Source organism: Adiantum capillus-veneris, chromosome 22 (assembly GCF_014529385.1).
Source record: "Adiantum capillus-veneris isolate H3 chromosome 22, ASM1452938v2, whole genome shotgun sequence".
Classification (NCBI taxonomy): Eukaryota; Viridiplantae; Streptophyta; class Polypodiopsida; order Polypodiales; family Pteridaceae; genus Adiantum; species Adiantum capillus-veneris.
In genome coordinates, this window is record NC_140952.1 from 106,693,678 (window position 1) to 106,715,235 (window position 21,558).

The 21,558-nt window shown below is 40.2% G+C and overlaps 1 protein-coding gene across 1 annotated transcript in view; it reads right to left on the minus strand.

Annotated features, from left to right (window-relative positions):
- Nucleotides 1–15,252: 15,252 nt before the first annotated feature.
- LOC147429967 (transcription elongation factor-like protein) overlaps nt 15,253–21,558 on the minus strand; it is a 46,478-nt gene continuing 40,172 nt past the window's right edge. Inside the window, exons 2-4 of the mRNA XM_086496147.1 lie at nt 15,773–15,843; nt 15,670–15,691; nt 15,253–15,586 (exon numbers count right to left, since the gene is read on the minus strand). Of these exons, the coding sequence (XP_086352273.1) occupies nt 15,538–15,586; nt 15,670–15,691; nt 15,773–15,843 (142 nt within the window). The 3' untranslated portion in view covers nt 15,253–15,537. The remainder of the gene's footprint in view (nt 15,587–15,669; nt 15,692–15,772; nt 15,844–21,558) is intronic.

A 21,558-nucleotide genomic window follows, 5' to 3' on the forward strand; every position in this document is an offset into this window, starting at 1 on the left:
CAAAGTTGTCATTGGCTCAAATTTGAAAGCCAATCATTCAATTCTACAGATTGTAGAAGTTGTATAAATTCTCAGAATTGATAGATTTGCTGGCGCAAGTGATGGATGGAACTTTCTCTATCCATGATGATAAGAGTCAAGCTAAGCAAGATTAAGTCCTTTTTTAATTTAGATCTGACAGTAGCCCTATAATCACAGATGTTGCAGCTTGGGACACGGATGCAAAGGATCTAAAGGTCGTCATCAATTATGATTTTCATGGATCATAGTTCTTGTTGTGGTTTGACAAAAGTACAAGCAGTGGAGCACAAGACAGCAAAACGACAACAAAGACCGCACCAACATTGACAACCAGGTCATGCCAGGCGGCAGTGTTGACCCGTGGGTCAACAGTACAACATAACTCAACAAAGCCTTATTTTTATGAGAGATGCTACGGATTATGGTTAAAAACATCATTTGTAATGAAAAGCTAGTCTAGTTGCAAAAGCTGGGGTGCAATGGCACTTCCAAATTATAAATACAAAGCCATTTTACCCCTTGAACTCTATTTTAGGTTTAACCTATGGTAGCCTTAGTATATAAGGTACATAGGTCATTTTGTAAAGAGAGCTTTTATCATAATCAAGTTTTGAAGATTTCGTTGACGGTGTGTGAGAGAGACAAAGAAAGAGAGCATGAGCTTCATCCTGGCACTACTCCCTGCTCGCTCATCGCAGTGGAGAATCAAATGCACCATTGTGATAGGCTCGGCAAGAGCTACGCATCAATGCCAAGCATTCCACACGAGATGGAGCAAATGCACTTGCACAGCTACGAGCTATTTGTGACTATAAGTATACCAAACGATGTCTGTTTTCTACGTGCAAGTAGTCATTAGAATCGTGGCTACATAAGCTATGCATAGATACTCATAAACTTCAGTTTTGGGCACTTAAAAAGTTTGGCTCTGTCTTCATAAGCATTTTTTCATAGATGGGTCTAGAGTGAGGGTTTGGAGTGTAGAGACTTTGGGACATGTGTATCCTAGTGAGGAGATGGTGTTCCTCAAGTTTTGTACAAATTAGGATAAAGCCAATGAATGCATGGATGATAAGAAAATTGAAAAGGCTGATTTGGTATTGTAATACAATGTCGGTCAAAGACATTCTTCTAGAGTTGAAGACAGTGACACGGTGATAGTGATAGTTTTTGAGATTCTATATTGCAAGTCTTGCCATTTTTATCAGCATTTTAGTCATTGTACACTTTTTTTTTGGGTTCAAAAGTCATTTTTGCAGCGGAGACTCTACTGAAAAAAATTCAAGTTTTCTATTATCTTGTTTAGTTCAGTAGATCTACCACTTTTTGTTTAGTGATGGCTCCATCATCACAGAACTCTTTGCTCGACAATAAGAAGTTAGATGGAACTAACTTCTCGCATTTTAGAAGGAACGGGTTTACAATGTTTTAGTGCAAAAAAACCAGATCCAATTCATAAAGATGAAGGGGATAAAGCTTGAGGATATGGATGAGTATGACTAGCAAGAGTTGGATGAGCTTCCAAGTCCACCGTCATGCTAACTTTGCCAAAGAATGTGTACTTCAACGTAAACAAGGAAAAGACTAGTAATGAGCTATGGAAAAATTTATGTGAGCTATATGTGAAGCAAAGTGCATTGTCGCAGGTTTATTGGCAGAAAAAGTTGGTTGATACGAAGATGGATGATGGCACATCCATGTGCAAGCATCTCAATGAGCTCAACACGGTTTTCAGTCAATTTTATGTGCATTGAGTCAATTTTGAGAATTCTATCAAAGGAATATTTTTGCTAGTTACATTGCCAAAAAGTTGGGATGCTTTTTGCATAGCCATAACTCAACACTTATTGATGGTTTAACATGTGTTGTTGAGGGTAGTTTGATTAGTGAAGAGGTTAAAAGGAAGAATCTTGATGCTTCTCGTGGTAGTAGCAATGCTCTCTTTGATCATTCTAGATCATAGGAAAAGGGCAGGAAAAATGAGAAAGAAAAATCTTATAGCAAATCACGTGGCCAAATAAATTTGATTGTTATTATTGTCACAAAAAGGGCTACATGAAGAAAGATAATCAAAAGTGGAAAGTTAAAGACAAGAAGTAAGAAAAACAAAACTAAAGAAATTTGTTGAAGATTGAAGAGATCAATAGTGTTTGTGTTGCAGATTTTGATGGAGATAATTATCTCATATCCATCATGGATTCTATATTCTTGGTTTCCACTGATGACGATACTTATAAGACTCAGGTGCATCTTTTCATGTGACTCCTCATAGGGAGTGGTTCAGTACATATAGTGCAGTCCATAAAGGTCATGTTCATCTTGGAAATGATTTTCCTTGCGACATAGTTGGTGTCGGTGATGTGTAGCTAAAGTTTCAAAATGGCTCTTCATTCATGCTAAAGAATGTGAGACATGTGTCAAAGCTTACCAAGAGCTTGATTAGTACTAGACAATTGGATGATGCAAGCTATTACTACACATTTGGTGATAGTTCGTGGAAGATCACCAAAGGTTTTTAAGTGGTAGCACATGATTCAAAGTCTAGAACTTTGTATATGCTACATGTATCCAATTTTAAAAACTAGGTAAAAAGTGTAACCCAGTAGCCAAGTATTTCTTTGTGGCATTGCCAATTAGGAAATATGTCTTAAAAGAAATGAAAATCTTTTCTCATTTTGATTATGTTCTTGGATTTCATTTCTCAAGCTTCTTGGTTTGTGAGCATCGTCTTTATGGTAAACAAACATGGTCACCAGAAAAAAGAGGTAGCACTCAGAAAGGTGAGCTGCTAGAGTTAGTGCATATAGTGATGTGTGTGGGCCTATGCCTAACTTTAGATGATGCATGCTATTATTACACATTTGGTGATAGTTTGTGGAAGATCACCAAAGGTTCTTTAGTGGTAGCACATGGTTCAAAGTCTCAAACTTTGTATATGCTACATGTATCTAGTGTTAAAAGCCATGTAAGTAGTGTAACCCAGTAGCCAAGTATTTCTTTTTGAATTTCCAATTAGAAACTATTTCTCAAAAGGAAATGAAAATATTTTCCGGTTCTGGATTTAATTTCTAAAACTTCTTGGTTTGTGAGCATCGTCTTTACGGTAAACAGACACGGTCACCAGACAAAAGAGGTAGCACTCACAAAGGTGAGCTACTAGAGTTAGTGCATATAGTGATGTGTGTGGGGGGCTAACATATTTGTGGGGGGTTCATTGTACTTTGGATGATGCAGGCTATTAGTACACATTTGGTGATAGTTTTTTGGAAGATACCCAATAGCCAAGTATTTCTTTGTGGCATCGCCAGTTAGGACATATGTCTCAAAAGGAAATGAAAGAGTCTTTTCTCATTTTGGTTATGTTCTTGGCTTTAATTTCTCAAACTTCTTGGTTTGTGAGGATCATATTTATGGTAAACAAACACAATGACGAGACAAAAGAGGTAGCACTTAGAAAGGTGAGTTGCTAGAGTTAGTGCATATAGTGATGTGTGTGGGCCTATGCCTAACATATCTTTGGGGGGTTCATTACATTCATAGATGACACTTCAAGGAAAGTGTGGGTATATTATCTTAGGATGAAGGATATGAAGTTCTTTCAAAATTTTAGAAGTTTATGACATTAGTTGAGAATCAACCTAGCAAGAAATTCAAGTGCTTAAGGTCAAAAAATGGTGGTGAGTATGTTAGTAAAGCCTTTCAATTTTTTTGTGATTTCAAACGCATTAAAAGAGAGTTGAATACTCCATATAACCCTCCACAAAATGGTATTGTTGATAGGATGAATCGTACCATACAAGAGAAGCTACGTAGCATGTTGTCTAATGTAGAGTTGCCTAATGGATTTTGGACACAAGTGGTAGCTACATTTGTCCATCTTTTTAATAGATCTCCCAAGAAGGCTTTAGATGAGAAGGTACCTAAAGAGATTTGGTATGGCAAGCCACCTTCTTACAAGCATCTTAAAGTCTTTGGTTGTGAAGCATATTTCCATGTTCCAAAGGATTTCAGAACAAGTTGGCTCCCAAGTCAAAGAAATGCATATTTCTTGGCTATAGCAATCCTACAAGATGGGATATTGCGATATCGAGAAGCTAAAAGTAAATTTTGGAGCGATGATGTGTACACAATGAAGAGAAGATGCATCAAAAACATATGCATATAGCGGGGGTAAGGAGAGTTATCTTCAATGAAGATGGGGTTGTTTACAATAGGGACAGAATGCCTAATGTTGGACAACAAGGCCAACATCCTCCTATAGTACAAGATGTTGCATCAGAGGTGTAGTTTCATGGCAATCTTGTTTGCAAGGTTGCATTAAATTGTTTACTATAGAGGTTGAATATGTTGCACCTTCAAAAGCTTGCAAGGAAGCTATGTGGCTTGGTCATCTAGTAGGAAACTTAGGAATCAGTGTTGAGATGCATGTGTTATAGTATGATAGCCAAACTGCTATACAATTGGCAAGAATCGAGTGTTTCATTCAAAGACAAATCATGTGGATGTGAAGTATTACTTCATTCACAAGGTGCTCAAGGACAAGAAATTGAAGCTTTCCAAGGTTCACTCCAGTGACAATCTTACTGATATTCTAACAAAGAGCTTACCTTCAGAGCGGTTTGCACATTGTTAGGCGGTCATGGTTGTTGGGTAGATGATCAAAGGCCAGAATTGTCGGTAAGCAATGATCATCACGCTAGTGAAGAGACTAATTTTGACCTTTGGATGGATAACTATTTGTACTCGTATGACACTTCAAGTTTCTTACATCCATCATTTAATATCCTTTCTACATTTGTGTAGTATATTGGCAAAGGAGAGGGAGGTTTGCTAGGTTATTGCATGTGGTTATCAATCGATGGAAGTGATGCTTTGCAATGTTGTGTTAGGCACTTCAACACATCACATTGGCTTTAAAAGAATAAATTTCCTCTTTAGAGTGAGAGGTTGCAAGTTTCCAACAATAAGTGCACAAGAAGATGCCAAACTTTCAAAGCTTGGCCACACCATCATGCAATTGAAAGAGACACCCATGGGTGCAAGAGAATGCAAGCACATATTCACATCCATTAAAACACTTTCCCACATGGGTGGTGCATGCAAGAAATGAGTGACATCCACAAGGTGGATTGTGTTCTTCCCTTATTTTTACATATCTACTTCACACTGCCCACTCACATTTATGCTATAGATGGCCTAGAAATTTTACTTAGGAGGCATGCAGTGGTTTGAGCCAAGAAGATGAAGTCAACCTTCTCACCAGTTGTTGCCACAACACATGTTATGTGGTTCCCATCTTGCATTCACCATATGAGTCATTAGGAACTGGAGGTGAAGTTTTATCCACTCCATCACTTTTGTGAGAATGCAAGTGCTCTTCATAATCATTGGCAAAAGCTTGGCCTTAAGGGGGCCTAGAGTAGAGTCCAAGGAAAACCCAGCCTTTCACACAACACACTCATGCATTGACCTATGCATGACCAAAAGGTCTTATTGAAGTCGTGCAAAGCATCCATTGGAGTGGTTGATGATGTTTCCATAGCAAAGGGTGTTTGCACCACCCCCTAGAGTCCCCTAGGGTAAAAAGGAAAAAGATGAATTTGAAAAGTTGCCAAATTTTAAATCTTTGAGGTATTTTTAAATTTGGGCCAAAATTAGGGAGGAAGGAAGGTCCCAACTATGGCCCCTACATTTAATTTGGGTGAGGCTACCTTGCCCCCAATGTTTTTTAGGATATAGAGTGTGTCCACCACCCTCTTCCTATTGACTTATTGACTGGCCTCTAATTAACCTTAATCTAAAAGAGCCTTTAGATGGTTCATATTTTTCCTAATGTTGGTATTTGCTTATTGAGAGTTCCAATGTGACATCAATGAGAATCCACTAAAATTCCTAGTAACGCTAGAGGTTGTATGTATAAGCAAATACATTGTGGAAGAGGGGAAAATGGTGGTTAAGAAATGGGAAGCAAAGCAAAGCAAAGCAGAGTTTTAAAGAATTTTTTGATAGATTTGACAAGTTTCTTGAATTAAAGGTAATTTCATAGATCAATAAGCTTGTAATATGTTTCATAACTGCTCATTGATAGACCTTAACATGCTGAGATGTGAAATCAAGTATTGAAGTGGTGTGTTGGCTTACTTGTGGTATTTAGGCATCACTAGTCATTCCAATCAAGCAATCTACAATGCATAGATGTGGTTATATTGTTGAGCATCATCGTCTAGTTCTTTTTAGCTCCTTAATTTTCACATTTAACTATGTATTAGTGTATCTCCCCTATATCAGAGTGATATCATTTAACGAGTAGAGAATGAGTAGCTAAAAGCGAGCGAGGTCAAAGGTTAAAAAGAACACGATAAGGCTAAATAATAACAATATCAAGAAGCCATTATAGTTACAAAGCAACACAATGGCACCACAAAATTAAAGGTAGAAGCAGCACCAAATTATCATGTCATCAAGCTAGAAATTTCAATTTACCCTATTTTGAAAAATTCTCAAGCATAACTCCATGAAGATAATATACTATGGAGAGTTGCATACCAACCAAAACTTTATCATTCCCCTATCAAGAAAACATGAATAAAATGAAGGCCTTACATCATCATAACCTTAAGAATAAGCACCCTTCTTATTGCCTTTTGTACATAAGTTCTTTGAGCTTTCATAATGCTTGGTTTGAGTCTTTTACCATTGTTTTATGGTTCATAATTTTTTAGAATGATTAGTTAGCACCAAGGAAAGTCCCACATACAGACATGTTCTTTGTGGTGTGTATATCTTTCTCTTTATGTGTATTGATGATCTCACAAATAACTCCCTGACAAGGCAAAACATTTTTGGAGTCAAGAGAAAGGTATTGGAAGTCCTAATAAAATTTTGGGGAATATTCTTGCAAGGAAAATTTTGCCTTTGTAGAATATTATATTTTGTGGATGCTAGGTATCCCCAACCAACTTATGAACATTTTCCCTTGCATCAACCCCATATCCACATCCTAGCTACTTTCTAAGCAACTTCTATTCTTAGATGTAGCTCATGATTTTGCCTTCTTCTACATGCCAATAGCTACATAAATTTTAATCATATTTTTGCCTTCTTGTAAGCACCTAGAGGAACAAATCAAAATTGAGGATCATCAGAAGGCGGCATTAGCATGATTGCCTTTGTCAAAAAGCCTTGCACATCCAAAAGGTCAACCATTCAAGTAGTCTATCCTATGTTTGATAAAATACCATATTTTTTGCTATGGTATCCAAATACACATCCCTCATCTACCAAATCTAAGTGACTAGATTTATCATATTAGCAAAAAGCGATTGCAGTGGGGGGAACTTGAGATGCTAAATGCACTCAAAATCGGCAAGTGGCTTCATGACATTGTGCTTTGTTGAAAATGGCCCATATTCTTCTCCACTATCCTCTTCCATGGGAGCTCATTTTGAATCAGAATCCACCAATAGATTTTACTGCTTTCCAAAGTACCCTACAATTGGCATACAGTTCAGCCAACAACAAACACATAGTAATCTTCTTTCAATATCGTTATGATTGGATTTGACCATGCTTAATCCCACATGCTTGCCCATGTATCTAGCCATCTAACTATAATTATGGAGAGAGCCATCTCTAAAAATTTCCACGTGACAACAGGAAGAGGGTCCCCGTTTGAGATTTTCTCTCTTTTCTTCAAGAGAGTTTAGAGATACGAAACGTCGACTTTGATCTGAGCCTACCCTCGATGAGATTCACACCCTCCATGGACCTCCATACTTGTGCCACACAAGAATAGATGGGCATCTCTCTCTCTCTCTCTCTCTCTCTCTCTCTCTCTCTCTCTCTCTCTCTCTCTCTCTCTCTCTCTCTCTCTCTCTCTCTCTCTCTCTGTCACACACACACACACACACACACACACACACACACACACACACACACACACACATACACACACATTAACGGACGCAGTCATTGCCATTTGGCATGGAAGGCATTAGGGAGTAAATAGCAAGCGAGAGCAGGGCAAAGGAAGGAAACCTGGCAAAGAAAGGCTAGCGTCTCTCTCTCTCTCTCTCTCTCTCTCTCTCTCTCTCTCTCTCTCTCTCTCTCTCTCTCTCTCTCTCTCTCTCTCTCTCTCTCTCTCTCTCTCTCTCTCTCTCTCTCTCTCTCTCTCTTTGCGTTGAAAAATGGGGTGTGCCCATTGTCTCAGGCCCAGAACAAAAGGAAGTTGTGGAGAAGGTACAGCATGGCATCATGTTGCAGCCATTGGTGTAGCTCCAGGTGAGCCAATGTGGCCATGCCCACCAGGTGATCGAGTCAATTAATGGCCCTGAGCAAGAGCCTGTCATCATGGACACCAGCCAATCGAAGAGAAGACAGCAAGGTGATGCCCGAGTTGAAGGTGGAAACGATAACCTGCAGAATCTAAAGCCGACCACTTGGGGGACTCAAAGTCTTCGTCCCAATTATTAATCATGTGCATACCACGTTGAGATGGGTATTGGCTGCCTCATGAGCATAGTTTTCATTGCCAAATGGATGTGTGTGTATGTGCATATTTTTATGACCATTCATGAACAAGATGATTTGTAAGAGTGAAATGCAATACTTGTGGCAAGATAACAACTATATTGAGTGTGAGTTTGAGGGTGTTTTTCTAATGCATAAGGACGCTATACACATAAACAAACTCAGCTACAAACACTTACTCTTTATCGATTCGATCGTCTTCCTCACTCACATATTCCTTCTCCAAGGTGTTTCCACTATTTATCTCCCACAAGGCCACAGCCTCATTTACTGTTAGAATATTTTTGGGGTGGTTTATGTAGAGCACCTTGTTCAAGGTCCTTGGGTCATCAATGCTCTTGATATTGTACGTGTGCCAACATCTTCCTCCTTCAAAAAGATGGCTTCAAGAAAAACCAAAAAGCCAACTCAATCAGTAATATCAGACAATGACATCATCAAAGAGACACAATTTTTGCACAGTTAGATCCAGCTGATCGAATAAATACAACCCAAGAGTGGAAGTTTTACAACTTCTAATAGTGGAAAAAAGTTGCATAGCCCTCGGACCCCAAAAGATTCTCGAAGTACAAATTTTCAAAACAAAAAATGGAAGGAATAAAAATCATGCACCCTTCCACACACATACCTTTGACATCTCCAAAGCCATTAATGACAACCTTGTCCCTTGCAGGAGCAGGCTTCCCAAACTGCATGAGATTTGCAAGCCTTTTCAAAGAGGGTGATCATCTACCCAAGCTGCACATTCTGATAATGTCAGGTCAGTTTTGCCTGACACATCCCCCACCTTATAATATCATCAATGTTGCCAAAAGCTGGAGAGGTTTCTTACATGTGTTCTTCTACATTGAATATGTGTTGCATGTGATTAGCACCCGTGGCAGATGTTTGCACACAATTGGACTTGCATCAACAACTTCTCTATACGGGGCAAGTAAATCTTTATCATTGGTAGCTTAGTCATGGTAGTGTTGCTTGTGACATGACTGCTTTGATAGCATTCCCCGCTTCATTACACACCGTCTCATAAATAAAAAACCATCCAATACACCCGTAGTCCTCACCAACCCATATTAGATTGCATTTCAAAACGCAAGTGCCAAGGGTCTAGTGAGCTTGGTTTGCTTGTTCTTCACCTACTAGTAATGTATTGCATTTCCAAATGCAAGTGACAAGCTGAGGTTGGTTTTGCATGCGTCTTCACCAACACAACCCAAGTGAGTATTATATTGTGTTTGGAAATGCAAGTGCGAAGAGTCTAGTGAGCTTATGTTGCCCGCATCTTCACTGACCCATTTTGGATTAGGTTTCCAAACACAAGTAATAAGGGCCCGGAGCACTTGGTTTTGCGTGCATCCTCATCGACCACGGTGATATTTCTTTTCAGTTGTCTTCACAAGCCCATATTGAATTGCGTTTCCAAATGCAAGTGTGAAGGGGTCGGTGAGCTTGGCTTGTTTGCATTTTCACCAACCCCTACTGATTTGTGTTTTCAAATGCACATGTGAAGGGCAAGGCGAGCCTGATTTGCTAGCATCTTCACTAGCCTTATGTTTTTGAAATGCAAGTGTGTTGGCCTAGCATTTGAGAAAAGTGTGTCTCGACATGGCATTGAGCTGGCAAGTGAAATGAAAGAATTATCCTTAGATTTTGCAAGAAAATAGTGTAAATCTAAACAAAAATATAATTTATTTTGCAAAACTTCCACTTAAGCATTACCTTAAAGTGATTTGTGTATGCTTGGAATAAAGGGTTCTCTTAGACCCTTATGATGGGCCCACAATGAGCTTGATTTGCTGGCAGTAGCTTGCAATTCAATTGCAAGTTGTAAGTTTGAAGGCCCCTCAATGAGATGAATTATTCGGCATTGTCATCCAAGATGTTTCTTTCACCGACACTTATTGAATTACATTTGGAGAACAAAGTTTAAAGAGCCCTTGATGAGTTTGATCTTTTTGGCCAAAATGCTTTGTCATTGAAGCAAATTTTGATTGCATTTGGAGAAATGCAAGTAGGAAAGGCAAAAAATTTAGGCCCTTTGCACAATAACCGGCCCGCAAAAAAAGAGATGGGCTCCCAATGAGTGCACCCAATACACACATTTGAATCCAAAGCTCCAATATTTTGATATTTCTTCTCTGTAAGTGAAAGAATGCATGCCCAATGTTAGGTACCAAGCTTGGTTGCCCAACATTCATGGGGCAAGTTAGCAAATTGGGTGCTTGGTAGCAATTGAGTTAATGCGACATGCTTGGATAGACGGCTGTGTGCAAAAGGTGAAGATGTGGGGAAACCTCATTTATTGGACCATGTCACTTGGAGGGAACGACCTATGTTTGGTGTTTGAATGGCTTGAGCTTGAATGGATAGAGCTCGATTACAATGCATTGTCTACATTGCACCCTTTTGGAGTGCATTTCAAAACACAAGTTGGAGGAGTGCAAAAGACATGAGTTGAACTTGAATTGATAGCATCTTCATCAAAGTGAAAAAAGCTTTGGTGGTCCTTAAAGGAAGATGTTTCAAGAGTCATCATCAAGTGTAGGAGGTTCAATCATCTTGTAATATCCACTCAACAAGCCTAAATTTTTGAACAAAGACTGATATCATGTGCTATTGGCATTCTGTAAGCAAGTCCTTGCCCATTGCTAAACTAGGCCATATCAACTTTTGTTTTGAAATAATATCCAATAGAGTGTGATGAAGACTAATTAAACCAATCCTCAATCTATAGTTGCACATACATGGTAAGAGAGTGGAAAGGGCCTAGAAGAAAAGGGGAAGAGTGAAGTGTCACTAGTATTTATAAATATTTTTTCTCTCATTTCACTTGTCTAAAGGGGAATTTCGATCTAGGAAAGTATAGACAAGGGGGTCACTATATATAAAGCCTTTATATCACGTGCATTTTAGGCGTATTTTAAAAACTCCCAACCTATGTTTTTTTTTGTTTTAGAAAATCCCCTTATGTAAAGATTTGTATAATAGAAGTTTCCATTATATATCAAAAAATTTATCGTCTCCAGTAAAAATCCCCTCATGTATTAAGCTATTTGTTAACCTACAAGAAACCAGTGATCCTTATGGGGAACTCACGTGCTATCTTACATATTTTTTAGTGACCTACCCCCGTGTAAGTACAGAGTAGAATTCTATTTTTTGTTAAATTTTAGACATCTTAGAATTTATAAACTCTTACAAATTTCAACCATAATTTGTTCTTCTTGATATCTCCACCACAAGCGCATGATCGGGCTTAAGATTAAGCTAACACAAACTTTTTGAGATTATGCCAACATGCATCAAAGCACATCTCTTTATATCGATGTCATTCAAAGGAGGCTTTTATATGCTATTATGAATAAGGTCTTAATAAAACTCTAACTCCAAAGAAGGGAACCCATGTGAATAGTCCTAAAGTGGTAGTTTAAGATCATGATCCATATAGTAAGAATGACAATGGCTTTGGCAGTACCGATGTTCCATCAAATTATGAGGATAGCACCAATAAAGGACCACATATTGAGTAGATTTGTGTCTTTAACAAACTACATAGCACCTACCTTATCATAACTTTGAATAACCATTTGGCAATATTTGACGGTGCCAAGTAGTGACGTGCCTTATAATGAAGCATTTCAAAATGTTTGTGCTAAAACAGTTGTGTCTATAATAAAATAAAAATCAGATACCTTTATCATAACTTTATATAAACATTTGGAAATATTTGACGGTGCTAGTTAGTGATGTGCCTTCTAATGAAGCATTCAAAATGTTTTGTGCTAAAAAATTTGTGAGAATCTTATCTTCTCAGTAAGTTCTTTTGTGAAGTACTTCTAAATGTTTTGCAAAAAAACTTAGGAAAAAAGCCCTAAATTTGTGATTGTATAAAGCATTATGTATGTTGCTACTTCCAGAACCGCCTCTTTTATCTAACAAGAAAAGGAATCGCAAAGGATCATAAGCTGACTTAGACATCTTTTTTTTGTTTGTGACCTCTCTACACATGGGCTCTGACCAAACCATACATGAAGGATACTTGAATGTTAGTTTGAAAGCCCAATTGAGCTCAATAGAGAGAAGGTACGAGGAAAAATATCCACCAAGCCAGTATACATAGCATTTTAAGGGTTAGACGGCCCATTGAGTTTTATGGAAACAATGTACTATGCACAATACGCACGATGAGAGGGAACAAAATCTACTAAAATTTACATTTAAAGCACAAAAATGTGATAATTTTTCTCTAGTATTCCTTGCTTATTTTGCTCGTTTTTTATCCCTCACTCGCTTTTCATCACTCATTAAATGATAAGACCCCCTATATCATAGTGTGCAAACTTTGACAGAGGGGAGTTTGAATTCCTTTGTTTGGAGTGATTATGTATCTTGGTGTTGTTTCAAAGCGTGTGAGGGAAAAGCTATAGAGGCATTGTGGTTGTTTCCTATTCTTCCTCATGGCCACAATACTTTTATGCAAAAATTACCAAAATACCCTTCAAATTTCAAAAATTCCCAAAATACCCTTGTATCTATTTTTGTGGGATTGTTCAAGATTTCTAATATTTATTCCTTTTTGACGATTGAGATCCGTTTTCGAGTGCGTAGCATGTAACTTATCACAAAATACCCTTCTAAAAAGCTCTTAAGAGGGAGTACAATGAGATCAAAATGGGGCAATTGGGAGGGGCAAAATGGGTATCAAAAAATGGGGACAAAATTGCAAACTAGGATGGGATTAATTTGTGGATGGTCAGAAAGACAAACCCCTTTTTTCAGCAATGGCATTTAAACCACTTTATGATAAGGTGTGTTCATGTTTGTAGCACCCAAATGCATGAATAGTATATTGAACGCCGTTTTAAAGAAGGGGTGTGAAATTATACTCACGAGTTAATGGGCCTAGTCACTATCTAGGGCACAAATTAGGTGATCTTCAAGGCTTGATCCACCATCAAATCGCCAAGTAAACTAGGGATTGACAAACGACGTATAATAAGGAGTACACTAGGGCATAAACTAGGGAAGTTTACACCCACCATGCCCACGCGGACAAGTGATACGAGATCTTGGGTTCAACCCCTTGCAATGCAAGGGGGATAAACCAAGAGAGCCATTTTCCCCTATGGAGAAATGGACGGTCCAAGTCACCTAGGGATCTGGGGCCATTGATCATCCTGACACTTGTCAATATCATGGGAAAAAGTGCTAAAAAGATGTGTATTCCCTCAATGTCTTCAAGTTCCAACCAAGAGCATTCCTTTGATTATTGCACTCAAAGGCCACATCCAATACAATAAAACATTACACAAGACAAACGTAAACCCTTCACAATCCAAATACGATGCACACACACATGTATACATCATGGGTGTCTACATGCGCGCACGCGCGTGTGTGTGTGTGTGTGTGTGTGTGTGTGTGTGTGTGTGTGTGTGTGTGTGTGTGTGTGTGTGTGTACATGCATGCACGCGCGTGCGTGTGAAGCAATGCATAACACCGCCTCTCATCAATCATGCAATTTTTCCTTCTTGCAAGACATGAAGTATGCGCGCGCGTGCACATGCATGTGAAGCAATGCATAATACCACCCCTCGTCAATCGTGCAGTTTTTCCTTTTTGCAAGACAAAAAATCAACTTCATGAAGTGATACACCCATCTAAGTAGAAAGGTTGAAAGACACCCAAGCGATGGGCCACACCTAATGCAAGCATTCCCATTGGGAATATGAGATTTTATGGGATCAACCAAAATTGAGATGTGAGAAAGATCAATAAGAGGCAACTACCAACACTAATAAGCAAGGCACATAGTCCACAAGATTTCTAACAAAATTGAATCTCTAGACCAAAAATCAAGATTTTGTTCAATAAATTTCAATTTCAATGAGAGCTAGAAGCTATTGGGAACTACACCACAAAATTTCAAGAAACTAGCTAAAAAGTTTGAACAACATTATGCCAAGGTAATAGGGAAATATATATCCCAAGGTACAGACATCAGGAGTTTGATCAGCATTTTTTAGGCAAACATTAGTACGATCACTTTAGTATGATCAGAGCTTAAAACATGATTTGGGATTTCAAAGAAAAGAAAGTTTCAGCAACAAATCTTCAAGGGGTATCAGTGCAAATCTTCTCAAGCATTATGTCCAATCATGTCCATACAAGCCATTAGGTCAGGCCGAGTGTAAGTTTTTTGCGTTGTCTAGTAAGTCCTAGTTTAACAGAGGTAAATCAATATAGCCAAGGATGAAGCAATCAAAGCCAAGTATAGTGACCAAGAGTGTGTGTGTGTGTGTGTGTGTGTGTGTGTGTGTGTGTGTGTGTACGCGCACGTGCATGTAGAGCAATGCATAACACCACCCCTCGTCAATCCTTCTTGCAAGACATGAAGTGAATACTCAAAATTAATTTGTGACCATGATTTCCATTAAAATGTACACCATATACATCCCACTATGAGAACATAGTTCCTTTATACAAGGGATCCATGGGCCATCATCAGCGAATAGGTCATTGAGATCCAAGTCAAACTTTCGTACAACGTTCTAAAAGCATATGCAGTAAACATTGTGGAAGAAATTCCAATGATACAAAAATAATCTAACCTCTGACAATGCCAGCCAGACCCTTGCACAGAGCATGATTTCTTAACTCTCACTAAACAACAATTCTTAAGCATATGAGAGATACATGAAATCATCAACACCATGCTAAAATCAAACAAAAAAGTAATTTGGCATATAAACAGTCACAACTCCAGGTGATGAATACCGAGCCATTCTTTACAACACCTGAAAACCCAAAGATGACACTGATATTTTGATCGTCGTCAGGACGGTAGTATTGGGTATTAGAAAAGCCTTAGTATTGGGCATTAGAAAAGCCTCAAACCAACGTTGGCACCCACATTAAATGTCAGTTAAGTTGTATAATAGAGGACACCATGGTACATGCTCTTTTTCAAAGAGTTGCATCATTATACTATTCAGCTGCATTTGCCCTTTCACATTCGTCTATCCAGTCACTATACCTGCATCAAGCTCAAAAAATTGTGACCTACCTTCAAAGTCCGACGTTCAAACGAGCACAAAATCAAACAATCATGGTACTTACACATCAATGGGTTCGCTCAAAGCTGCAACAGAATCAACAAAAGTGACCATCAGTACAAAAACCTGAAAGTTAAAAAATAGAAGTTCAAAGATCTCAAACATACCATCAATTTGGGTAGTGTAATGCTCTTGGCAGATTCTGCAATTGACTTCACCAATTGAGTTCTTTCGGTCCCTAAAATGATACATATCAAAAAACAAGAGCCATCAAGCGCTTGCCAGATAATGACTTGTAGCATTAGCAGTGTCACTCATTTTAGACACGTGAGAGAGCCATTCAAGATGAAAAACCAGCTTAATCTCATTAGATGCATAACACCATTACAAAGAGCCTCATAAGTAGGCATCCAAAGAGGCTAGATATTTGGAAAGTTCTCTAGAGAAAAGGACAGAGTCATCAACAATTCATAGGGCATACACATGCCTTGGTTTAATGAGTGGACACATAGATGATTGTCTTGAGGGGGTTTTCCATAAGAGCAATCTAGGCTCACTCGTGAACAATCCAAACAGGGGTAAATCGTCCACTCAATAATAAGTCCAGGTCCCTTCTCATACCTGAGCTTTATAGACTGCCACCTAGGGTTACCCTTGTTGTTGGAACATAGAGAAATAAAGGCATGAGAGGATATATAACACTCTTTTAGCAGCAAAAGCCAATTTAGCTACGGGAGACACTACAAAAAGCCAAATCCATGATTGATCCAACACATGCAAGAAATTGGAATTCGAAACTAGAAAAGATGTAAAGAAGCAACCCATGAAGACCTTGAAGCTCACACACACCTGGCTATGGCAAGATTGGCTCAGCCCCCACACAAACACACACAAGCATCCATCCCACTTCCCCTTCATAGCCTCGTGCACCGCCATCCCAGCATGGGTTATTCATATGAGTAGCCAACACTTGGATTGAGGCCTCATCTTCCCTTTTTAACCCAAGAGAGTGTTCCCACTCCGGACCGCCCTTACGAGCTCTGCCATGACCCCTAGCTCATAGTGTAGTGTGCGCATGCCACTTGTCTCGACATCCCCGGATGTAGACAGAGTGTCCAACATTACCAACTCCTGAATTGTTTTTCCCTTCTCAATCAATTGAGTACGTTTGCTCAATTTTCATAACATCTAATGCACTAAGGAAGGTTTGCATTTGAATTTCCGAAGTGCTCACCCTGTTTCTTAATTGTTCATGCTGCTCAGAGGAGACAACGTCCCCTTCGTCTTCATTTTCCTGAGTCCCAATCTTTGTCATATGGAGATCTTCATTTGTTATGGTGTCAAGAGGAAGGTTTTTTCTATTTTAGTTTACTTTCTGCCCCCCCCCCCCCCCCCCCCCCCCCCCCTCTCTCTCTCTCTCTCTCTCTCTCTCTCTCTGTGTGTGTGTGTGTGTGTGTGTGTGTGTTAGGTGCAGCGGAATGAATGTTTGCGCTTTGCTCAAGATGAGTGCTCCAAACTGTGCTCAAGGTTTCTTTTGTTCTTATGGAAGCGAGAGACTTCCATTCTTAATGAGACAGTGCTATGATCACAAACAAAGTGAATGGACACTGTGCGTGCAAGTGTATGAGACTGAGAGAGAGAGAGAGAGAGAGAGAAGAGAGATACAACACCAGAGACGTTGTAAAACCCTCCTCTCAAGGCCCCACTCTCAACGGCAAGAGTGGTCTACTTATGATTGCACAAACTGATACAAACGGTATGCATGAGACTGATGCAAGTCTGGGCTATGTTGACGACGACGACGGGAATGACGAGGCCGACACTAGGGCTGAAATCTGCAATCTTTTATCTGCTGTCCAAAAACGCTATGGGCTGAAATCTGCGGCTAGTCAAAAAACGCTGATTTTGGGGGTTGTTTCTGTAGGTCTTTTGTCACTGAAATTCTGCAGGTTTAGGGCTGAAAACTAAGGTTCTTAAGGGTTGAAAACTGAGGTTTCTTCCGGGCTGAATCTGCTACTCTTTAGGGCTGAATCTGCTATGACCAAAAACGCTAGTCATGGGGGGTTCTGCTGGCGATGGCAAGGCTGAAAACGCTGGTGTTTGCAGACTGCTGAAAACGCTAGGCTTGGGCTTGCTTGCGATGAAGATCTGCTGATGCAAAAACGCTAAGGCAAAGGACTTGCTGGCGATGATCCAAATGCTGAAAACGCAAGGCTGATGCAGATATAGGCGATGGTGCTTGATGGAGAAAACGCTAGAGGGATGGTTCTTCTTGCTTTGGAGGGAAAGTCCACCAAGGTCTTGCTTGAGAAGTTGTCTGCTGAACTTAGCTCCTGTTGCCTCTTCTGCCAAATAGTGCTAGTCTAGATTTGCTTATATACAACTTACTCAATTTGCCCTACCTACTTTCCAACAAAAGTCACTTAAAAATAATAAGTGAAAAATGTCAAAAATAGGTAAAATAGGCTATGCACTGGAAAATTCCCCTGAAGGATTCTGATAAATTCTGATGAGAATGCTTATGATCATGTTGTGTGCAACCAGAGGATATGCATCTACACTAAGTGACTGAGAATGCACGGTCTACGAATAGACTCACAAAAGTGCCAGATCACTTCTAATCTAAACTGACTGGACTGACTGAACCCTGATCATGCTGTAGCTTGTCCACGGACACAAAGTGTTGGATGTGTCACGTGACATCCCCTCCTTTTCAAAGTGAGGTACAGGTACCGAACTGTATGGCGTCGAGGGAGATTGCCAACAGCATATGGAATCCTAGAAGGGACTCTTCGCCGGCCCACTCTGATGTGTGGGTCGTGCGGTACTTGAACTTCATAAAGGTCTGCAACGCTTGCTTCTTTGGGCCGCACCGAAAGCGACAAAGTCTCTTGTACTCCTTTGATGCTTCAACTTCGTCTAGAGTCCTGCTTCTTTCTCCTTCAAGAATCTCCATGGCTGAAAATTCCTGAAACCATTTCCAACACAAAACCATGAGCATACCTATTCCATGTAAAGTGAGTGGAAAAAATCATGTCATCCTGATAGACTGTACATGCAATGCAGATGAACAAAGAGACGAAATGCCAAACCGTTCACGACACACACGCAAACAATGAGATCAAATCTTTCTCTTCTGATCTAAACCAATCAACTATGGCAATTCACAACGGAAATGCCCATGCTTGGTGCTCATACTTTCATGTGCTCTTTCTGATACAATGTCATGCCAAGGAAGAGACATGGAATGTGACTTCCGTGAATACATACTTTTCAGCTTTTCATGAACAATCCGCATACATTCGTGCTCATTCATAAGTGAAACGTGCTCATTGTACAATATGTCATGCCTAGGAAAAGGGATCACATAAAGACGCTGATAAAATACAGGAAACGATCACGAATGAACACTCGAACAATGCGTGCGTACTAATCATTCGAACACATAATACTTCCTGTGAGGATTCTTTGGACCTAGGCTCGAGAGCCAAGATCGATTCTTCCTGAAGGGGTTCTTTCTGAGGGGATTCTTTGGACCTCGACCTGAGAGCCAAGATCGATCCTTCGTGGTTGATCGAATCTGCAGTGAGGTTAGCTTCACTAGAAAAAGTATCAACTAACACATCATCCTTCTTGTGAACAACCACCTCTTCTTCATGCAACTCATCATGCTTGTGAGAAACCACATCTTGATCATGCACATCATCATGCTCATCATGAACATCCAAATCATCATGCTTTTCATAATCATGCAAATTCTGTGTGTCATGCTTTGAAGAAGAAGAGACTGAGAGAGTCTCCTTCTCCTGAATCCTTTCTATCTTGTCCAGCATATTAGCAAAGAGAGAGAGAGAGAGATTGAACAATGTTCTCTCCATGAATGACAATGGGAGAATCACTTTTGGCATAGAGAGTGAAAGTGTTAGCCTTCCAATCAATGAGAGGGTTAAGATCACGAAACCATCGAATGCCCAAAATCATATCACATCCTGAGAGAGGAGAGACAAAAAATCTTCTAGTGCAGGCAGCTTGTTGAATTGTAAACAACACACCAAGACACTCCTGCGTGATGAGAGAGTCCATACCGGGAACAAAGCCAGAGACCTCGAGAGGAGATTTCTGACTAACTTCTAGGCGGGCTCTCTTAACAAGAGGGGGACTGATCACATCATGCATACTACCTGGGTCAAACAATATGACAAAACGCTGCCCCGACACCTGACCATTACATTTAATGAGAGAATCATCAATAGGAGGGTCAAGAGAAACTTGGGGTACACTCGTGTTATCAGTTATTGCATTGACAGAGGAAGTGGGTTTTGTGGATTCTTTAGATTCATTTGATTCAAGCTTAGGACATGTTCTTTTTATGTGATCCTTAATGTGACAATGAAAGCAACCACCTTCCTTAGAATAAGTGCTTTGCTCTTCCGACGTGATGTATCCTCCTACAATTCCTTGTGCTACCTTTTCATCTGGAGTAAGCTTAGGTTTAGCAATTGTGTTAGCCTTACCCTTAGGTTCATTGGAAGAATTCTTTTCTGAGAGACTGTTGGAAGATTGGTTAGAAGAGTTACCATTCTTACCGTTCCGAGGGTTCTAAGAAGTCTGCGAGGTACTTGTGCAAGTCTTGTTCTCCTTACGCTTTCCCTTATTGTGCTTCATCTCCTGTGCGAGAGCAATCGCTACCGCTTTGTTGAGATTGATTGGATCGAGCACCTCGACATCGTACCTGATATACTCGTCCAATCCATAAAGAAATGCCTCTTTGCGTTCATCATCCGACTTGCGTAATTGGGTACCTAGCTGCAAAACACGATTAGAAAAGGACATAACCAGCATACCATTTTGCTTGAGAGCGCGCCAATCATCCTTCAATCGTGCGAGGTACTGAGGTGACATAAACCCCGCCTTGAGCTTGTCTTGGAAATCAACCCAATTGAAGGAAAGTGGCGTGAGTTCGTCGGCTTCCTCTAGGTGCGCGGTTAACTGTGCCTCTTGCCAAGCATGGTACTAATTGATGGCATCACCGGCAAGGTACATAGCTGCCATCAAAACCTTGCTATTCCCTTTCTTCTTGGTTGTCGCAAAATAAGCATTAAATTGATGCAACCAAGAATGAATAACCGCAGCATCCATCTTACCATCATACTTACTGAAAGTCAACTTCTCTGTGACTGGATTGTTGGAATCCGCATTGTGGCTTACGCCACTCGAGGAACTCCCACGATCTTTGGCTAGTTCGGACTTCGAGGCAAGTACTTGTCGAACCAATTCTTGAGTACGTAGTTCTCTTTGAGCCTCACGCTCGACCTCCAAGGCCACTCTTTGAGCTTCATGCTCGGCCTCCAAGGCCACTCTTTAAGCTTCACGCTCGGCCTCCAAGGCCGCGCGTCGTGCTGCCGCTTCCTTCTTTCTTTGTTCTTTTCTTTCTTTGCGTTCGTCGCGTTCGCGTTCCAAGGCAATGCGAGTCTCTTCTTGTTTGGCCATCATGTCCATCATCGACTTGACCATTGCCTCCATAGAAGTTGGTACACTTTGTGACGTAGATGGCGAAGGGAGAGGGTCGGAAAAATCTCTTGGTGGGGAGAACTCTTCGTCGCCTCTCTCATGCTCACCACCTGTATGCGAAGTATCCATTCCGCTTCGGGTGATGACCATGCACTATGATCTTTGGTTCTAACTACACGAGGGACTTGGGTTCTTGAGGGTCTTGGGTTCTTGGGTACTTGAGGGTCTTGAGGTTCTTGAGGTTTTCTTTCGCTTGCAAACCGTGTTTGAGAAGCATCTTCTCTTCACCCGAGTTCTACTCTTTTCCGCGGGCGAAGCACTTGGCGGCCTTGCGCCCACACCAAGGTTGCTTTTTCCCACCTCACGTCGAGTGGCTAGCAGCTAAGTGTACGGTCCACTCTCAATGAGTGAAAAGACACACAAGGGGAGGCTGGACAAGCCC